We start from the raw sequence: 20,071 nt of genomic DNA on the forward strand, positions 1-20,071 counted from the left end.
CTCTTTTAATATTTTTCCTTTATTAGCTCTATTATTTTCTCATTTGTTCCATTCTTTTGTTCAGGGGCTCTCATTATGCACATGTGGTATACAAGGAGGTGACAATCCATGTTTTGTGAGGCCTGTAGCCTACACAACATGTGGGTCAGGGTGGGGCAAGGGAGAAGCCCCTATAAGAAAAAGAATGCAGGCTGGGTGCAGTGGCTCCCGCCTGTAATCCTAGCACTCTGGGAGGCTGAGGCGGGAGGGTTGCTTGAGCTCTGGAATTTAAGACCAGCCTCCTGAGCAAGAGTGAGACCTTGTCTATAGAAAAAAAAAAAAGAAAAACAATGCAAAATTGGGCTTGAAAGTATTTATTTAGAATAAGACCAATAAATTATACATTTTAAAAAACTGACAAAATATCACAAATAAAAATATACAGAAAAATAACTAGCATACCTTTATAATACTCTTATTCCCAAAAATATTCTAAGTTCATTTCCTGCCCTTGACCTAGAATCAGACATTTCTCTAAGAAGCACTGGTTACTTTTAGCGGAATATGGTACTTCAAGATTATAATCCTGGCAGATCTATTGAGTTGGTCAGTGTTTCTAAGTCTTCTCAGTGGGCAGAGCTAGGATATAATTGTATATGTATGTGATAAAACATCTCATAAATTCATACTGACATTTCCAATTCAAATTCAGGACTATAGAGTTTCTACTGAACTTCTATATTACATCCATATCTCCTTGTCCAAGAATCTTGAATCAAGAATCTTGGTTCTTTAGGTACTAGGGATTAATATATTATGATATCCCATAATTATTCATTTTTTTTTTTTTTTTTTGAGACAGAGTCTCGCTTGTTGCCCAGGCTAGAGTGAGTGCCGTGGCGTCAGCCTAGCTCACAGCAACCTCAAACTCCTGGGCTCAAGCAATCCTGCTGCCTCAGCCTCCTGAGTAGCTGGGACTACAGGCATGTGCCACCATGCCCGGCTAATTTTTTTATATATATATTAGTTGGCCAATTAATTTCTTTCTATTTATAGTAGAAACGGGGTCTCGCTCTTGCTCAGGCTGGTTTCGAACTCCTGACCTCGAGCAATCTGCCCGCCTCAGCCTCCCAGAGTGCCCATAATTATTCATTTTTTAAATGCTATAATACATACATAATATCCTCAGAGTAGCAATACTACTACTACCATCAACTACTAGGAATATTTAATGAAAACATTAAAAAATTAGCATATGTTTTCATTCTACTTTTTTATCAATCTATTTATAAAAGACAGACATTAAGTATGATATTCTCTATTTATCCTTCATTTAGTCTTAGTTCCACAAATATATAGTTAATGCTCACCACTAGTCCTTGTGTCATCTTTGCTTATCTGAAATGCATTCTTTAGTAGATCTCTCATTAAGGGTCATGGGAACAATATTCCCTCCATTCTTACATGTTGACTAATAGTTGGGGCCCTTCAGATAGAGTGGTACAATGGACATTGGAGATTCAGAAGTGGGGAAAGAGGAGTGAAGGAAGAAAAACTGCCTATTGGGCACAATGTACACTATCTGGGTGGTAAGTACTCTAAAAACCCAGACATCACTATACGATTCCTCCATGTAACCAAAACCCACTTGGTATCCCTAAATCTATCGAAATAAGTTTTTAAAAAAGAGTTTTGGCCCTTTATACCTGAAAGTCAATTTTGCTGAATATAAAATCCTTGGATTACATCTTCTTTCCTTAAACAGGGCCACTTCTAAGTGTGTGATTATGGACATTTCTTGTTTCACTAAGATGGAGCCTTTCCTCCCTCTTTTTTTGTTCTGTAGATTCTTGTGGAGAGAGGGGAGATTCTTGTGGAAAGGAGAATTTAAAAATACTCATATTTACTATCTTCAAATAATCTACTAACTTAAAAAATATGCTCATTTTTGTCACAATTTGTCAAAATCAAATATAATAATTTATATTTGGAAATTTTCTACTTAAAACATGTATTTTGAAAATAGAGGTTAGTTAGGAAGCAACTTTTGGAAAATAGAGGCTCATGAACTGGGATAAATGAAACCAAGTATGTGGATTTGGCTATATTTTGCATTTTTCTAATGCACCTTTAGTTTCATTTCTTTGTCTTTTTCACTGGGCATCTTCCCAGTTCAAAATAATGAGGACCATGTGTAGAACAGAAGCAAAATACAAAGTTTTATTTTTTTAAATTAGCAATCTATATTATAATCATGAAATCAATGCCAATGTTCCATCTCCTGAGTTCCCTGCCTAATGCTCCCATCCAGTGATATGCTGTTAAACTAGCTTTCTAACAAACAACAAAATCCTGATTTGTAGCATTTGCCAATTTCTGTGGTATAAATACACCCACCATGGTTGATTTCAAGCTACTAAGTGTTTAGTAACTTGTTCATATAATTTCAGAATATTTAATAATTGGTTCTCATGAACAGGGATGCCCTAGCCACCACATACTCACTGTCCCATCCCTTCCCAAGATAAGCTGTATGTGTTACATAGATCATGTGTGGATCTTTATGAATTACAGTCCTAATTTCAAAAGCCATCAGTTTTTCTACACTGCTAAAATCTTGGTTTGTTCATATATATAGGTACAGATAAAAACCAAGAATATAAATTAGCCTAATTTGCTCAGATAAAAACATATGAAGTCATAAATACTTCTGTAATGAATTAAATTTAGTCAGGCAACTGGGGCAAATGATGGACCTATGCTATACATATCCTACAATTGATATATATATATATATATATATATATATATATATATATTTTAGTCATGTTAACTTCCCTTTGGAGACTATATATCCCTTAGGAAAATTATTCAAAAGGAGTGTTATAACACCACTATGAATGATAGTATAAAACTGAAATAAATCTAAATGCTCAACAATTGGGGGATAGCTATACGAACTATGGCATATTAATATGATGATGGCCCCAAGATCATGGCCCTGGTATTCACATCTTTGTTTAGTCCTCTACCACATTATGCCAGGGTTGGTCAGTATGACTGAGAGAATATGGCAGAACTGATGGTATGTCACTTCTGAGATTACATTATAAAAAATTGTGTCTTCTCTCTTGGCCACTTACTTTCTGTCTCCCATCTGGATGACTCGCTGTCAGCAGCCCTATGGAAAGGCCCACGTTTAAGGAGTTGAAGGCTCCTGCCAATAGCCATGTATGTGAGCTTGGAGATGGATCCTCCAGTTAAGTCTTAGGGAATGTCTCCCTGGCCAACATCTTGAGTTTAATTTCATGAGAGACCCAGAGCTGAAACCATGTGGGCTAAGCTGTTCCAGTTTCCTGACCCTTAAAAATTGTGTGAGATAATGAAAATTTGTGGTTTGGAATGATTTGTTATACAAGAAAAGATAACTAATACAGCTTATCTTAAATTTCTTGCCATTTGAGCCATTTTTCTTTCCACTTTATGAATTGTTTAGCTCCCCTGTATGCTCATCCTCAGGGTATGACCCATTTGGCAGGAAGGAGCTAAATTCTAGAGTTTAGCTTGGACTCCTGCTTATAAATTTAGATTGAAGGAGTCATGCTTCAGGTGGACAGTGTATAGTGTTCAAATCTGTACTTCCCTCCACCTACTGTTTTTAAGGGCTGCTGCACTTAGTTATAATTGGAAGGGGTGGCCTTGCAAAAATAACAGGAAAATATCTAATCCCACAATTTCCCCAGTAATAGTTAAAGATCAATCCTATGAGTTCTCTCACCAAGAGGTACTCTGCAGGAGTTCTGTTTTGTACAACTTCTGAAAAGAGCTGAATGGATGAAAAAGGAATGTAAATCTTTCTTTCAAAAAAAAAATGTTTTTTGAGAATCTGCTTTTACAAAGTTTCTGAGTAAACAGCAGGAAAATAAGCTACAGCCTCAACTATATCTCCAGGACAGATGATCCCATCTCTAAGGAAAGGTGGAAAAGCTAACTCTTAGACTTTGACATATTTGCATTTTTTGTTATCTATCTGCCACCAAGAAGAAAGGATGGAGTGGATGTAGCAGTTTCTCGACTGTATCCTACCATTTTTACAACCCCCTTTAAAAAGCCTCAATAGCTGGTTTTTGCGGCCAGCACATTCTTCCTTTTTCCATCTTAGTGCTGTTCCTTTTCCCCTTCCCCAGGGAAAAGTAAATAAACCTCTTCTTTCTATTCTAATCTCTGTATGAGAAATCTTTCTCTACCCATACTGTGAGCACCTACCAGGCTTTCTACCCTAATGATAATATCCTTGTTTTTGGTATTTAAAGATGATCAGGAACAGAAAGGAGCACTAAAGGGCCAGGTGCTACTTAGTCCAAGTTCAGACATTGCCCTGACATTATCCTGCTGTCCCCAGCAAGGGTCAGGCTGGCAGCTGTTCTGATACTCAGTGGCAATGGAACAGGTTAATGTGTAAGAAAGGAAAGGGCACCTTTAAAAAACTCTCCCCAAGAGTGTCTTTTTTTTATTTTTATTTTTTTTATTTCAGCATATTATGGGGGTACAAATGTTAAGGTTACGTATATTGCCCATGTCCCCCCTCCCAACACCCGATAAATATTATTCCTATATGTCCACTTAAAAGTGTTGACCCGTTAATACCAATTTGCTAGTGAGTACATGTGGTGCTTGTTTTTCCATTCTTGAGATACATCACTTAGTAGAATGGGTTCCAGCTCTATCCAGGAATATACAAGAGGTGCTATATCACTATTGTTTCTTAAAGCTGAATAGTACTCCATGGTATACATGTACCACATTTTATTTTAAAAAAAAAAAGACATTCTTGGGACATTTAGAGAAATTGAGTATTAGATAATGCCAAAGAATTATCACTAATTTTGTTGAATATGATAATAGTCTTGTGGTTATATAAGAAAACTTCCAAATATGTTAGAGACCAATTCTGAAGAATGTTGGTTTGAAATAGCTGTCTAGAATTTGCTTTTAAATACTTAAAAAAATTAAGAGAGAAACATTTAAAAAGATATATGAAGCATATGTGACCATCTCCTATTAGTTGCTAAACTGGAGATTCATTTCTTCTCTTAATATTTATGTGTTAGAAATTTTTTGTAATAAAAATATGTTTTCAGTTAAAAAGTAAAAAAGAAAAAAAAAACCTCTGCCCAACCCAATATCCTCTCCGGTGTTCAGTCAACTTTTGCTGCTGTTTGCAACCACTATTTATTGTCCCAGGAGTCTTGTTTGTTTTTAGCTTTTATTTTTGACAAATACATCAGTTTCTTCTGCTTTTTATGAAATCTCTACGGTTGAGTTCAGGGAAGAAAAGCTGATTATCTGATGGGAACCAGAATGTCCAATTCATCTTTTTTATAGCCCTATTTTTTAAATAATTAATAGAATTTCAATTTCCCAATTTCTATCTTCTCCTTGCATCAAATAGCTTTAAATAGGTATTTAAAAATGCTTCTTGGCTGCACGTGGTGGCTCACACCTGTAATCCTAGCACTCTGGGAGGCCGAGGTGGGTGGATCACTCAAGGTCTGGAGTTTGAGACCAGCCTGAGCAAGAACAAGACCCCGTCTCAACTAAAAATAGAAAGAAATTCATTGGCCAACTAAAAATATATAGAAAAAATTAGTTGGGCATCGTGACACATGCCTATAGTCCCAGGAGGCTGAGGCAGAAGAATTACTTGAGCCCAGGAATTTGAGGTTGCTGTGAGCTAGGCTGACACCATGGCACTCTAGCCTGGGCAACACAGTGAGACTCTGCCTCAAAAAAAAAAAAAAAAAGAAAGAAAGAAATGCTTCTTGAATGAAATAAAGAAAATGAGAAAGAAACATGACCTTAACTAGTTAATATATCTGATTATAGTTTCAGGAAAATCTATTAAGCATTTACCATCATTTAACCCTCACTCACCTGAAATGGCTTCAAGAATGTTTCCTCCATTGCCAGTCTGCCATACTCAGTGAAAAGCTAGAAGAAAAATTACATATATATACATACACAAACACAGAAAGAGAGAGAGAGGGAGAACACTTCAGTATTTGCTAAGTATTACTTCTTGGCTTTCTTTCATTCATTTTCCCCCTATTTGTAACAGAATACTATATTATTAAGATAATCATTTTCTTGTAATAAGCATTGGACAGGTAAAACAGAGCTATGGTAATTAAATATTTAAAAATTAAAGACATTTAAAAAATAAAATTTCCACTTGAAAATGTATACCTTTTATATCTAGGATGTGACTTAATTTTTTGTAGGTAAGAAGGGGGAGAAGAAAACAAATGTTAAATGACCTTTCAAAGCAGAGTTTGCATAGATTAAATCAGAGAGCCATAAACTATGTAGAATACATTTACAAAAATTGTTGCCTGAGGAAATGTGATGGCACAATGGCCTGGATTATTACAAAGGCATTAGGCATTAGCCATAAAAAGTGCAGAATCAAATACACTGCCTTCTCTTATTTTTTATTGCTCCCAATTGAGATCATGATACACTATAATGAGTTTTGTGTTGCCAGAAACAAGATTTTTGGAGAGCATAGACCTGAGGGGGTGATTGTGACTGGGTCTCTGATAAGAGTTTTATCCAGACTGACCAAGTCACTTTCTCCATAGAACACAGGAAATACTACTTCCTACACAAGAGTAACAAGCCACAGTGGCTTCTCAGAGCTGGGGAAGAAAGCTGATACACAGAATTCCCATCTTTTACCCCTTTAGAGTAGCACCCCAAGCATCACACCACCTCTCCTGTGGGAGCTATGAGACTCTAGAAAGCAAAGGTAATTATTAGGCACTTGATTAGAGTGATGAAGTCTGGAATATCATGCCTAAAAGGCAGCTGGTCCAGGAATACTGTCATTAAAATTATTTACTAACATAATTTGAATTTGTAACAATTTCTAAAGAAGGTTGAGATACTGTAATTCATAGGAAAATTTTTTAATTACCTCCAAAAATACTATGCAATATCAAAGTCCAAAACCAGCACTTTTTTTTAGAAACCTTTAAACTAGTATCAAACAATGCCATGTCATTAACGTGGAAAGTAGTTGGCTAAGTTATGACACATGCCCAAAGAAGTAATTGTTCTTATTGTGAAAAACATCTAACAATTATTCAGCATATTGCTTATTTGTCATAGTGTTACTGAAAACTTGGCACTTGTCTTGGAGGCCACATCAGAATGCGAACAAGTGGTTTGAGGAGGAGGAAAGAGAAGTTTTTACTTTGCCAGCAAAGGAGGAAAAATGGTAGACCTTCTCATTTCAAAATCCAAATTTCCTGAACATAAACAGAAATACAGAGCTTTTAAAGGGAGGGCCCCTCAGTTCTAGGCTATTGTGGTTAACTCTAATTGTGCCATCTCTGCCAAAGACAAAGACTGTGACCTCCTAGAGCCACCCACCTAGAGGGGCTGGCACTGCCTGGGATAATTGAGTTACCTCTTTTAACAAAGGACTTAACCTACCTCAGGGATGCAGGCCAGGCTGCAGTTCCCAAAAAGAGTGGGGAAAGTTTTAAAGAGACAGAAAATACATATATTTTTTTCTTCAGGCCCTTCCCTCTGTTATAATAGATAGTTGATGTGAAGTACTAAAAACATATTTGGTAGCATACTGGATGTGAATTCCAAATGATATTTCCAATGTCTTAGATTACCCTGTTTTCTCATCCTTTGTTATTGTTAAATTTGCACATTTTGCTACATGGCTCTGATTGCCAAGATAACATATTTTTTTGATAACATAACATATTGAAAGCAAATTTTTCTATAAAATATGCAGAAGGAAAACTATCAGAGAAATAATAGGTTTTGCTACATAACCAAGAATAACATGAATTGAAAAAAACCAGAGAGTGTTACAGAGATGTGAACCATCTTTAGGAAACATCTAACCTTTTCCTTCTTTGGGATTATACGCTGCTTGGAGAGTGGAAGGAGCCCAGTCAGATGGCCAGGTTTTTATTCTCACTCTACCACTAATTAGCCATATAAGTTTCAACAAGTAATTTACTTCTTTTGGCCTCATTTTCCTTATTTATAAAATGTAAAGAATAAATTATGTATCACTGAGGTCTATTTCAGATCTGAAATAGAATTCTATTAGTTATCATCAAGTCAACCCTCACAGTTCTTGTCTACAAAGTGGTCCACGGGAAAAAATATTGCATATATTAGATATAATACTAACAATTATCAAATCCCTGACCTTAAGATTTCAACTTCACATTTTGGGTAATTTTTAAACCAAAGATTCTATACTCTCATTTGCCATGTATGTTAACATATACAAGACTGACAGTATGCAGTTTTACAGCAACAAAGGAATTTGAAAATTGAATTAGAACATAATCATACAGGGCCAGAACAAGAAACCTGGAAATACTCCCATTCGAATGTTTATAAATCATCCCCCAATGTTCTCCTATGCATGTTCAAAAGACAATCATGTATACAAAAAACATAAATATTGTTACCTGAAGGTGCTGAAGATCATCCTCCTGGACATTTTGGGATAAGTTATACACCTTGATTAAGAAATAAAGTCAAAATGTGAAGATAATTGGCATCATCCTAAGCACTTACTTTGTCATTCTATATTTTTCTAAATATCACTTATCGCTCATATTGAACTCTCTTACATACATGTTTACATAATGATATTTATAAGACCTTAAAAGAAGAGTAAAAGAAGCTTCAGAGACAATAAACAATGTATAATGATCATAAAATGGTTCTAGAAATACAATAGCCACCTGTTCTGGAGACAGAATATTAAAATTATTTTATGAACCTGATTTAGCAATTGGTAAAAAAAAAAAAATCATTCTTCTAAGCATACCAAATTAATAGCAATCTAAATCTGAGCAACCCATATGGAAAATTTTATTTTAAAAATTATGTTGACTTCTTCACAATTGATTATTTTACTTATATCTATTAAGAGTTTCATCAGATAAAAGTTAGGTTCTGAATATTATGTCACATCCTTATACATATACATTATTTTTGTTGTTGTTTTTTTGAGACAGAGTCTCACTCTGTTGCCTGAGCTAGAGTGCCCTGGTGTCAACCTAGCTCACAGCAATTTCAAACTCCTGGGCTCAAGAAATCCTTCTGCCTCAGCTTCCCGAGTAGCTGGGACTACAGGCATGCACCACCATGCCCGGCTAATTTTTTATATATATTTTTAGTTGGCCAGCTAATTTCTTTCTATTTTTTTTTTTTTTAGTAGAGACAGAGTCTCACTCTTGCTCAGGCTAGTCTCGAACTCCTGAGCTCAAACAATCTGTCTGCCTTGGCCTCCCAGAGTATATACATTATTGTCTCATCAACAGATCACAGCATTAAGATGACATTCTTTTTTTTTTTTTGCAAGGAATAAATATTAACTTCAAAGAAAAGTTAAAGATGAGGGGGGATGGTCAAGCTGGAAACTCAGACTTGTGGGGGGGGAGGGCATTTATTGAAACCTTAAAATCTGTTCCCCCATAATATGCCGCAATAAAAAAAAAAAGATGTTTACAAGTTTATGTAATGATATAAATAGTATACTTTGTGTACTTATTTAAATAGACTATTTCTGTCATTTAATAGTTATAAAAAATTACTAATAAAATTTATAAAACAATAATAAAATTAGGCAATACTATGGACTTAGCAGATTTTTCTATGAAAATATTCAGTGTATTCAGGTCAAATATAAATAGTAAATAGTAAAGGCAAAGTCTATATAGTTTTAATTGGCTTGTGTAAATGGCTTATACTGTCAATTATGAACAAATTAGCTATTAAGTCAGTATTTTAAAGACTCACTCAAGACGTAGATTTTTACACCACAAAAATATGTATGTGAGGTAACACATATGTAAATTAGGTTGACTGAGGTGTTCTTCAATGTATACATATTTCAAAATATGTCAAACACGATTAATATATATAATTTTTGTCAAGTTTTTAAAAAGCAGATTTTTAAAAGCTAGTCAATCGTTATAACTGTAACTTTTCTCCACAACTTTTATTTTAAAGTCCTTTATAGCAGGTCCCCAACACTGGGGCGCGTACTGGTCTGTGGCCTGTTAGGAACCAGGCGGCACAGCAGGAGGTGGCAGGCAGGGCAAGCAAGCGCAGCTTTATCTGTATTAACGGCCCCTCCCCATTGGTCGCCTCGCTTCCTGAGCTCCGCCTCCTGTCAGACAGCAGCCGCATTAGATTCTCATAGGAGGCCGAACCTTACCATAAACTGCGCATGCGAGGGATCTAGGTTGGGCGCTCCTTACCACTAGCTATGGCCTGCTGATCTAAGGTGGAGCTGAGGTGGTGAACCTAGCGCTGGGGAGCGGCTGCAAATACAGGTTATCATTAGCAGAGAGGTTTGATTGCACAATAAATGTAATGCACTTGAATCATCCTGAAACCATCCTCCCTCCTTCCTCATCCCACCCTGGTCTGTGGAAAAATTGTCTTCTATGAAACCAGTCCCTGGTGCCAAAAAGGTTGGGGACTGCTGCTTTGGAAAACAAATTAAATCTACCCTTCCTCCTTCTATTTACCCGTTCTTGCTTGTCCAAACCACATATGATGCCCTTGTTGCCAGTTTACTAGCTCCAGCCTCTATACTTGCTTATAATATCAGCCTTGACTTACTCATCCTAACTACGTTGCCTTTCTTTACTAGCTCCATCCTCTATACTTGCTTATAATATCAGCCTTGACTTACTCATCCTAACTACGTTGCCTTTCCTGCCTTTTTAAGCTACCTCACCTTTTCTGTTATTGATCTGCTCTGTTTCTTGGCCACTCTCTCTCCTTGCTCCCTCCAGTGAATTGAAAAATGTCTAAAAATAGTTTTAAAACCCTTTATGCCATATGTTTTATGGTTTTAATAAAATTTTCCAAGGATTATCAGGACAATTTAAAAAGCCTACAATAACCTCAAAAACAATACTTTTAAAAAGAGGAAGAAAAAAGGAAAGGAAAGGAAGATAAAAAATTTAAAGGCATTTACTTTCTTAAATGTATACTAAGATGTTTTAAAAAGCTATGAACACACATAAGTGTTTTTACACTTAGAAACATTTCTACTGGCCATGTAAAACAAAATTATATATATATATATATACACACACATATATACTGTTTCATTAGACATAACTTATAATGGTGGCCCCAATGTATACACATATAAGATTTAATATTATTGAGTTTATTGTAGGCTTTAAATAGAAAAAATATCCATAAAATATCTTTTTCTGACTAAAGCAGGCACTTTGAAAACTTGTCAGTAATTAGACTACAATAACAAAAACAATTCTGCTCTTATATAAATCACAAGAACTACAGTAATTGAGTCACATAATGTATATTTATATGATTTGCCATTGCTGTTGCTTATCTCACTATCACACATATGTAGAAACATATATACTCATATTTTTAGTTAAAGAAAGATCCACCAAAATGAGTTAATTTTAGTCCATACCTGTATTGAGCTGATCATTGTGCTAAGGGCAAATACTGTGGCCGAATCTCTCAAAGTTGACTGACTATCAAAGGTTCCCTGAGTATCCATCAATAACACTGCAACCTATAAGCAAGTAAAGCACATTATTGACATAGTATTTCTAGGGTATTAGGGTTACCACAACATTAACATCATAAGAACTAAAGCAAACCATTATCAATGAATACTATTTTAGGTAATTTCTTACACATGCCACAGAAAAATAAAAATACTAACTGGGTGCTAATTGGAAATAATAAATTTTCCTTGATAATCCAACATAACACTTTATGCAGCATTGAAATAAAATACAGATGTTAGTTTGCTGATCTGCTTCTATTGTCTGTATAATTTGGCCTACCTGGATCATAAGAAAGGGAAACAGGAATCATGCAATAGGATCCTAAGCTTCACGTCAAATGGGCAAAATTAATTTTCAAAAGAGCATTCTCAAGGATCCTGAGAAGTGGTAACTGTTGCAAGTGAAAACTAAGTTTTACCTGAGAAGTTAGCATCATACCTTTTTACCATCAGGTTTATCGACAAGGAAAACTTCACTCCATATCTGGATTCCTGTGGTCTCTCTTTCAGACCCACCTCTCCATGAAAAACCAGTCAATGGTTCGTTGTAATCTCCAACCCAATCAACTGATTCCTATAAGTTAATAAAGTCTGCGATATGAAACTAGATATGTCTATAGGTTTTTCTTTCATCCATTTTGATTTTTATCCCTTTCCAACTCTAGTCAAAAGGAATAATATATCCATATCTTTTTGTGTTGATATAATCACATTATGCATCAAAAAAATAATTACATAGGAGCAAACATCTACCACATTTTATGCTATGTTCTGAAGATACAAAGATGAAAAGATATCATTCCAGACCAGAGGAAACTCATATAGCCTAACAGGGAAATAGACATGCTAATAAACCATTATTATGCAACATATGCATATCAAAATGGAAGTGTATATAAAGAATAAGTGGAAGCATAGAAAACTCTTGGCCAGGTAAGACTTCATAGGAGAGCTGATGTTTGAGCTAAGACTAGAAGAATATTAAGAATTTTCCAGATGAGCAAATTTGGAGAAGGCATTCTGGGAAGAAAGGAAGGGAGGGATGAAGGAAGGAGCATATTATGTCAGGATATACACAAATGCTTTGGTATGGGGTGAGGAGGAAGCAAGTAGCAGAGAAAAGCTGGCAGATGGCCAGATTCTGAATGGCCTTATTAGGAAGATGCTTAAGGGAGTTAGATTTTATCCTGTATCAGTGGAGAGTTATGAAAAAGCAGAGATGAATTATCATGACAATTGTGAGTAGAAAGATTATTTCAGAAGCAGGAAGGGCTAGTTAGAAGGGAAGGAAAATGATATCTAGAAAGGGAAAAGTGGGAGCTATTATAAAGGTCAAAATATGATTGAGGGCCTGAACCAGGGCCAGGACAATGGGGAGGATGGATGGATTTTAGCAGCCAAAGGAAGGGAGAATAAAGACTGAAGATCAAGTAAGATACAGAATGGAAAATATCCCTTAGATTTAGTAAGTCATTGGTGACCTTGGTTAATAGTAGTTATACTTATTTTGATATTTGTTAGAGAGAATAAGTTATTAGTTTTTGGAATACTTTATTAGATAATCCTCAAATCTAAAACCTCACATTAATGAATGCAGAGGAATTTGGGAGCAGACTACTTAGATTAATAAGAAGTATATATAAACTATTGTAAAAGAAAATATTATTTTGTTATATCCTATCTATCTTGTTCTATAAAGCATTTTAGATCCTTATAGGGAGCTCAAGTTTGGTTCTTCTATGAATTGGTTTCATTATCTGGCACGCACCTATTCAATCTTATTTCTTCTTTATCTCCACTCTAGGGAAGAAGGTGTACCCTCTGTTTATTGCATACATCATGCTCATTCCTCATAGTATAGAATGCCCCTTCTTCCTCCCTCTCCTGATCCAGATCTTGCACATCTTACAAATCTACCCCAAGGTCCAATATTTCTATGAAGCTTTCCCTGATAGCTCCTGCTTATATAGATATGTCTCTTCCCTGAACTATACTCAGAAACACATGGATTAGCATTTAATGATGCTCTAAATATTAATATTCCATGTATCTTAATTTTGTTTCCTTGGTCGAACTGTGAGATGTCTAAATGCAAAATCTGTCTTCTTTGGTATCTACCATAGTGCTTAGCACAATGCAGGGCATGTAGCAGGTAGTCAATAAATACTAACTGATGTAGAAATTGAAATTAGTCTAATAAGGTATTGCCTGGAAAAAATCTCAAGATGCATACTGAATAAATTGTGATGATTATGAATTAGCATAACAACAGCATTGTAACATTGACTCCAGGCCGGTGATCTACCTCGAGATATTTATTAAAACCCTAAGCCTGAAAAATAATTCTGAAAGGCAAGGAAAATGTCCACAAATAGCTACTTTGTCAGATCTGAAATTTAGCTTGTATCATTTGCTCAAGTATGCACTCATAAATTATTTCTCAAAAAATCACTTTTTGATTACTATGGGCCAGGTACCGGATAAACTTAATAACAGTTTTCTTGCTAAGAAGAGCACACATCATCACATTTGGAATTGAATTTAGCCATTCTAATATGAATGATAATTATATATGTAGAAATTAAAGTAGGATTTGGTCTAAACCAGTCAATGATACATGCCCGTATGCAAGAAATAGCAAAACAGTGTTCCTGTTCTCTCCTGCTTTCTGAATGCTCTACTAGGTACAGAAAAAGAAAAAAAAGACAATTCTGGCACACTTTAATCTGAGCAAATGCTACTCATCACAAGCAACATGACAAGTAGTATTGAGTATTTCATTCTTATCTTTAACAGTTAAAACTATGAATATGCCTAAAACTGTATAATCCCAAAGAGTAGAAAGTATATCAATTTTGTTTATTCAATTTCCCCACCTGTGTTAGGTAGCATACTAATGTTGCTATGTGAGAAATAAGGATCGGTAAGACTTTTGTTTGCCTTCAAAGCCTGAATTATTTTGGTAGTTCTGTTCTTGACTTGTTAGAACTGAGGCTAGAGATAGAAGATGTTAAAGTTAACATCATAAAATTGTTCAAAAATACCCCAAGTATAAAATGATCAATCTAAAATGAATAATTATAGTATAAATACATAATACAAACTTCTTTGGGTTGTGTGTCTATTCTGTCTTAACATTCATATTTGCATCAGAATTGCTATGGACTAAAGGGTAGAAAAATACTAAAATATTTCCATTCCCAACCTTTTGTTCCTCATTAATCTCCCATTTATCCTTCTGCTTTTGATTTACCTTCAGTCGCTTAAAATCTCATTTCTGTGTCATATGTTGGTTCAAACATTATGACATTATGGGTTGCCTCTAGGGGTAGGGTGAGGGTGAGAACTGACTGGCAAAGAATACAATGGCAATGTTCTATGTCTTGATAGAGTTTGGTGCTACACAGGTATATGCATTTGTCAAAAATCAGCAAATGTACATTTAAGGTTTGTACATGTTGTTGTATGTAAATTTTATCTAAAAAACCTAAATACTGATCTATATACATAATAATGATATATATTAAAATACTTATGGGACAGTGTACTGATGTCAGCAGTTTACCTTGCAATACATCAAAAATAAGATGGAGTGATGAATGATAAGAGATGAACAGATAGAGACACAAGTGATAAGGCAGGTAAGAATATTAATGTTAATGGTAGAATCTAGGTAGTGGGTACCTAGGTATTTACTATAAAATTCTTTTAACTTTGCTGCATGCTTGAAAAATGTCATAGTAAATGTTGGAAAAAAGAGATTATAATATAGAAATTATGACAAAATTTATCTGACATTTTAAATACTATAACATGTAAAGTTTATAATCATCATATTAAACAGTGTCTGTTTTAAGAATAAAATAATTATATTCTAAGGAAAATGCAGCCAAGTAGCTTCAGAGAAAGGTAGCCTGTGTAGTTTGGTACCCAAAGCACTGAGGTTGGAATGGTCACACCACAGCATTTAACTGGTTCATATTTAGAGAACACAAAAACAGAAATGGAAATGGCAAACACCACTAAATAAAAACACAAAGTGACCAAAGCACAGAAATAAGAAAACGTTTTAAAGTATATCTTATATACCTGGTTGTACATATATCTCAACATGAAGTCCATCAGGAATGATTTTCCTTTTCTAAATGCTCCAGCAACTGATACAGCAACCACCTCCTTGTCTCTGACAGCCTCCGAGAGAAGGATCCGATTTAGTGCAGTTTCATCTAACTCAAAGGAATGGTCATCTTTGACAATGAGGACTTGGACTGGTCCTGCTTTTTTCACTGGCTCTTCCTCTTCTGAGCTCCATTCATATCCCTTTTCTGAAAATCCACCTGTTGAACAAAGCAGTAACCGGTTCAGATAATCATCTCAAAGTGTCAAGAAATATTATGTGTACCTCTTAACTCTCAAACATCTGATGCAGGAGCACAGTGGAATTAGAATAGTTTTAGTTTTAGTTCACACTTTCTCCAACCCCTAGAAATAGCTTACTTATATAAAGGATCCTTGCAAAACTTCTTAAAGCAGAACATACATAGGAGGAAATACGCAGAAGGGCTCAGAATCACAGATTCTCAAGGGTGCTATTAGCATTGATATTATTATAGATAAGGAAACTAAAGTCAAAGATGTACCTGACCTTGCCCAAGAGAAGGAAATGGGATTTAGAAAGAAAGAAATGGTAGACCTCCTGATACAATATTTCTTTATCTTTCTCAGGTTATTTATTTAATCCTTATAATGTTCCAGCAAGGTATTTATTATTATATGTATTTTTGACATGAGAAAATTAAGAATCTAAGTTTCACACCTACTACAAAGTGACAGATTCAAGTTCACATCGATGGTAACTATCTACCTGGGATTAGATTGTAGGTATCTAAACTTTTATCCCAACTCTTTCTACTACTTTAATATTATGCCTCTTTAGTGGTTGCTAACTATGGTTCACTTATTTTAATTACATTTTCTAGCTCTTACTTGGGTAAAGAACTGTAATTGACTGCATGTATTGGTCTAATATTTAAACATTTGCTAAATTCTATTGTTTTCTATAAATTTTATGTAGATACTTTTGGGTTTTTTAAAATGTGGAAACAAACACAGTTTTCAAATAATGACAGTTTTATTTTCAACTCTTAAATCTTTATGTATTTCTTTTCTTTTTCTTAAACTATTAGACATTCAATGCAATGCTAAATAGAAGGTGTGATAACGGACATAACTCTTGATTTCAGTAGTCATGACTTCTTGATTTTTTTTTTTATTTTGGCATATTATGGGGGTACAGATTTTAAGGTTTCAATAAATGCCCATTTCCCCCCCTCTCCCCACAAGTCTGAGTCTCCAGCATGACCATCCCCCAGTTGGTGCACATCTCACTCATTATATATGTATATACCCGCCCCCTCTCCCTTCCCCCCTGCCCAATACCCTGTTACTGGAGTACCTATGTGACCACTTAGGTGCTGTTCAGTTAATACCAATTTGCTGGTGAGTATATGTGGTGCTTGTTTTTCCATTCTTGGGAAACTTCACTTAATAGTATGGGTTGAAGCTCTAACCAGGAAAATATGAGATGTGCTATATCACCATTGTTTCTTAGAGCTGAATAGTACTCCATGGTATACATATACCACATTTTATTAATCCATTCTTGGATTGATGGGCACTTGGGCTGTTTCCACAGCCTTGCAATTATGAATTGTGCTGCTATAAACATTCGAGTGCAGGTGTCTTTTTTGTAGAGTGTCATTGGATCTTTTGGGTAGATGCCCAGCAATGGGATTGCTGGATCAAATGGTAGATTCACTTGTATCGCTTTAAGGTATCTCCATATTGCTTTCCACAGAGGTTGAACTAAGTTGCAGTCCCACCAGCAGTGTAGGAGTATAGAATTTTTTTATTGCCATCTTGATTTCTTCATTTATGAAGTAATCATTTAGTAGGAGGTTGTTTAATTTCCACGTTTTTGTGTAGAAATGTGAGTTTCTGTTAGAGTTGATTACTACTTTTATTCCACTGTGATCTGAGAAGGTACATGGTATGATTTCTATTTTTTTAAATTTCTTGAGATTTACTTTGTGTCCTAGGATATGGTCAATCTTAGAGAATGTCCCGTGAGCTGATGAGAAGAACGTATATTCAGTGGATTTTGGGTAGAATGTGCTGTAGATATCAGTCAGACCCAGTTGTTCCAAGGTTTTGTTTAAGTCCATTATTTCTTTATTAATTTTCTGTTTGGAGGATCTGTCTTGTGCCGTCAGTGGGGTGTTGAAATCTCCGGTGATTATGGAGTTGCTATTAATCCATTTGCTTAGATCCAGTAAGGTTTGCTTTATGAAACTGGGTGCACCTAAGTTGGGTGCATATATATTTAAAATTGTTATCTCTTGTTGAAGTGTGCCCTTCACCATTATATAATGACCCTCTTTGTCTTTCACTACTTTTGTTGGTTTAAAAACTAAATCGTCTGAAATTATAACTGCCACGCCAGCCTTCTTTTGGCTTCCACTTGCCTGGAATACTGATATCCACCCTTTTACTTTTAGTCTATATGCATCCTTGCAGGTTAGATGTGTTTCCTGAAGACAGCATAGACTTGGCCTATATTTTCTTATCCATTCAGCCAGCCTATGTCTCTGGAGTGGAGAGTTTAAGCCATTCACATTTATTGAGAGAACTGATAGGTAAGGTAGATTACTGTTCATTCTGTTGGGTTGGATGTTGTTGCTTTGATTTCTCTCTTGAGCCACTGTATTATCTGGCCTTTAATCTTTGGGTTTTGGTTGTTTTTATATTCGTGAGTTTTTATTATGGTGTTCCGTGCGTAACACTGTTTTGAGTACTTCTTGTAGGGCTGGTCTTGTCTTGGTGAATTCTCTGAGCCTTTGCATGTCTGAGAATGTCTTTATTTCTCCTTCATAGATGAAGCTTAGTTTTGCAGGGAATAAGATTCTAGGGTGGGCATTGTTTTGTTTCTGAAGAGTGAGAATGGGGCCCCAGTCTCTCCTTGCTTGTAAAGTCTCATTAGAGAAGTCTGGTGTTATTCGAATTGGCTTTCCCTTGTATGTCACTTGCTTCTTTCGTCTTACAGCTCTTAGAAGGACCTCTTTAGTTGATATTTTGGTCAGTCTGATGACTGCATGTCATGACGTCTTCCTGTTTGCATTGAATCTCCCAGGGGTCCTCTGAGCTTCTTGAACTTGTATATCGAGATTTTGAGCAAGGCCTGGGAAATTTTCCTCTATTATATCTTCAAATAGCTTGTCCAACCCTTGGGTGTTGTCCTCTTCCCCTTTTGGTAACCCTATGACCCTCACATTAGGTTTCTTCACATAATCCCACATCTCTTGTAGGCTTTGCTCTTTTCTCTTGTTTCTCTGCTCTACCTCTGTGATGGTTTTATTTAGTTGGAGGGTGTTATCTTCAATCTCTGAGATTCTTTCTTCTGTTTGATCTACCCTGTTCTTGAGACTTGCCACTATATTTTGTAGTTCCCTGAATTGATTCTTCATTTCCAGGAGTTCGGTTAAACTTTTCTTCATTGTGTCTATTTCTTTAGTGAACTTTTGTTCTAGGTCCTGGAGGCTTTTTGTGGTTTCTTTGTGTTGGTTATTGAGTTGTTGTTGCAGGTCAGTGAGTATTCTTATGATCCACATACGAAATTCCTCTTCTGTCATTTTGGTTGCCTGATTTGGGTTGTTGTCCGTTTCTAGGGGGCTGGTGCTCCTCTTTGGGGGTGTGTTTTCCGTTTGGTTCTTCATGTTTCCTGAGTTCCTTCGCTGATTTGTTCCCATGTCGATCAGTTGTTGTTCTCTTTCCTTTAGGTTTTTGTTTGGGTATTCACATGCCTTATTTAGTTTCTGAGCCGTTAGGTGGTGTCTGTGGGTGAGATTCGACCACTCCCTGTATAATGAGTCAGTGGGTGCCGTGATAAGGCTGTGCAGGATGCCGTCCCTGTCAGTAGGTGGTGCTTGCTTGGAGGAACAGGCTAAGCTGTTGATTTTGTGTCCTGTTATCAGCTCTTGTTCTGGGTGGAGCTGGGTTGGGTAAGCCTGCCCTCAGGCACCACCACTGTCGTTAGCAGGGGTCAAAGTTCTGTTCTCTGCTTCCAGGAAAAGCTGTCAGGGCGGGGCTGGAATGGTCCCGCTCAGCCAGAAAGTCTGCTTGTGGGAGTGGGGCTGTCTGAGACCCGCAGTCTGGAGCGGGCCTCGCTTCTTTCCACCCTCTCCACCTCCACAGCTACTCCTGGGCCTCTGCCAGCAGGCCAGACCACACGCCACCAGGCCTCCTCGGATTGTGATGCCGGCAGGGAGGTTCCCTGTGCAGAAACGCTGCCTGGGCTGGGCGCATGGCCTCCCTTTGGTGGGAGGGTTGCCCTCTAGGACGCTGATCTGCCCCTGGAGGCACACACACCTCAGCAGGCTGTTCACAAATATCCCTTCTGTGCCCCGGGCAATGCTAGACCTC

The 20,071-nt window shown here is 36.3% G+C and overlaps 1 protein-coding gene across 3 annotated transcripts in view; it reads right to left on the reverse strand.

The window, feature by feature from the left end:
- Positions 1 to 20,071, reverse strand: part of ATL1 (atlastin GTPase 1) — an 83,281-nt gene that overhangs the window by 22,697 nt on the left and 40,513 nt on the right. For all 3 annotated transcript variants that reach the window (XM_020285809.2, XM_020285807.2, XM_012757894.3), the window contains 5 exons: positions 15,683 to 15,930; positions 12,033 to 12,167; positions 11,492 to 11,596; positions 8,487 to 8,537; positions 5,914 to 5,970 (listed from right to left, as the gene is read on the reverse strand). In XM_020285809.2, the coding sequence (XP_020141398.1) occupies positions 5,914 to 5,970; positions 8,487 to 8,537; positions 11,492 to 11,596; positions 12,033 to 12,167; positions 15,683 to 15,930 (596 nt within the window). The remainder of the gene's footprint in view (positions 1 to 5,913; positions 5,971 to 8,486; positions 8,538 to 11,491; positions 11,597 to 12,032; positions 12,168 to 15,682; positions 15,931 to 20,071) is intronic.

Source organism: Microcebus murinus, chromosome 6 (genome assembly GCF_040939455.1).
Source record: "Microcebus murinus isolate Inina chromosome 6, M.murinus_Inina_mat1.0, whole genome shotgun sequence".
Taxonomy (NCBI): Eukaryota; Metazoa; Chordata; class Mammalia; order Primates; family Cheirogaleidae; genus Microcebus; species Microcebus murinus.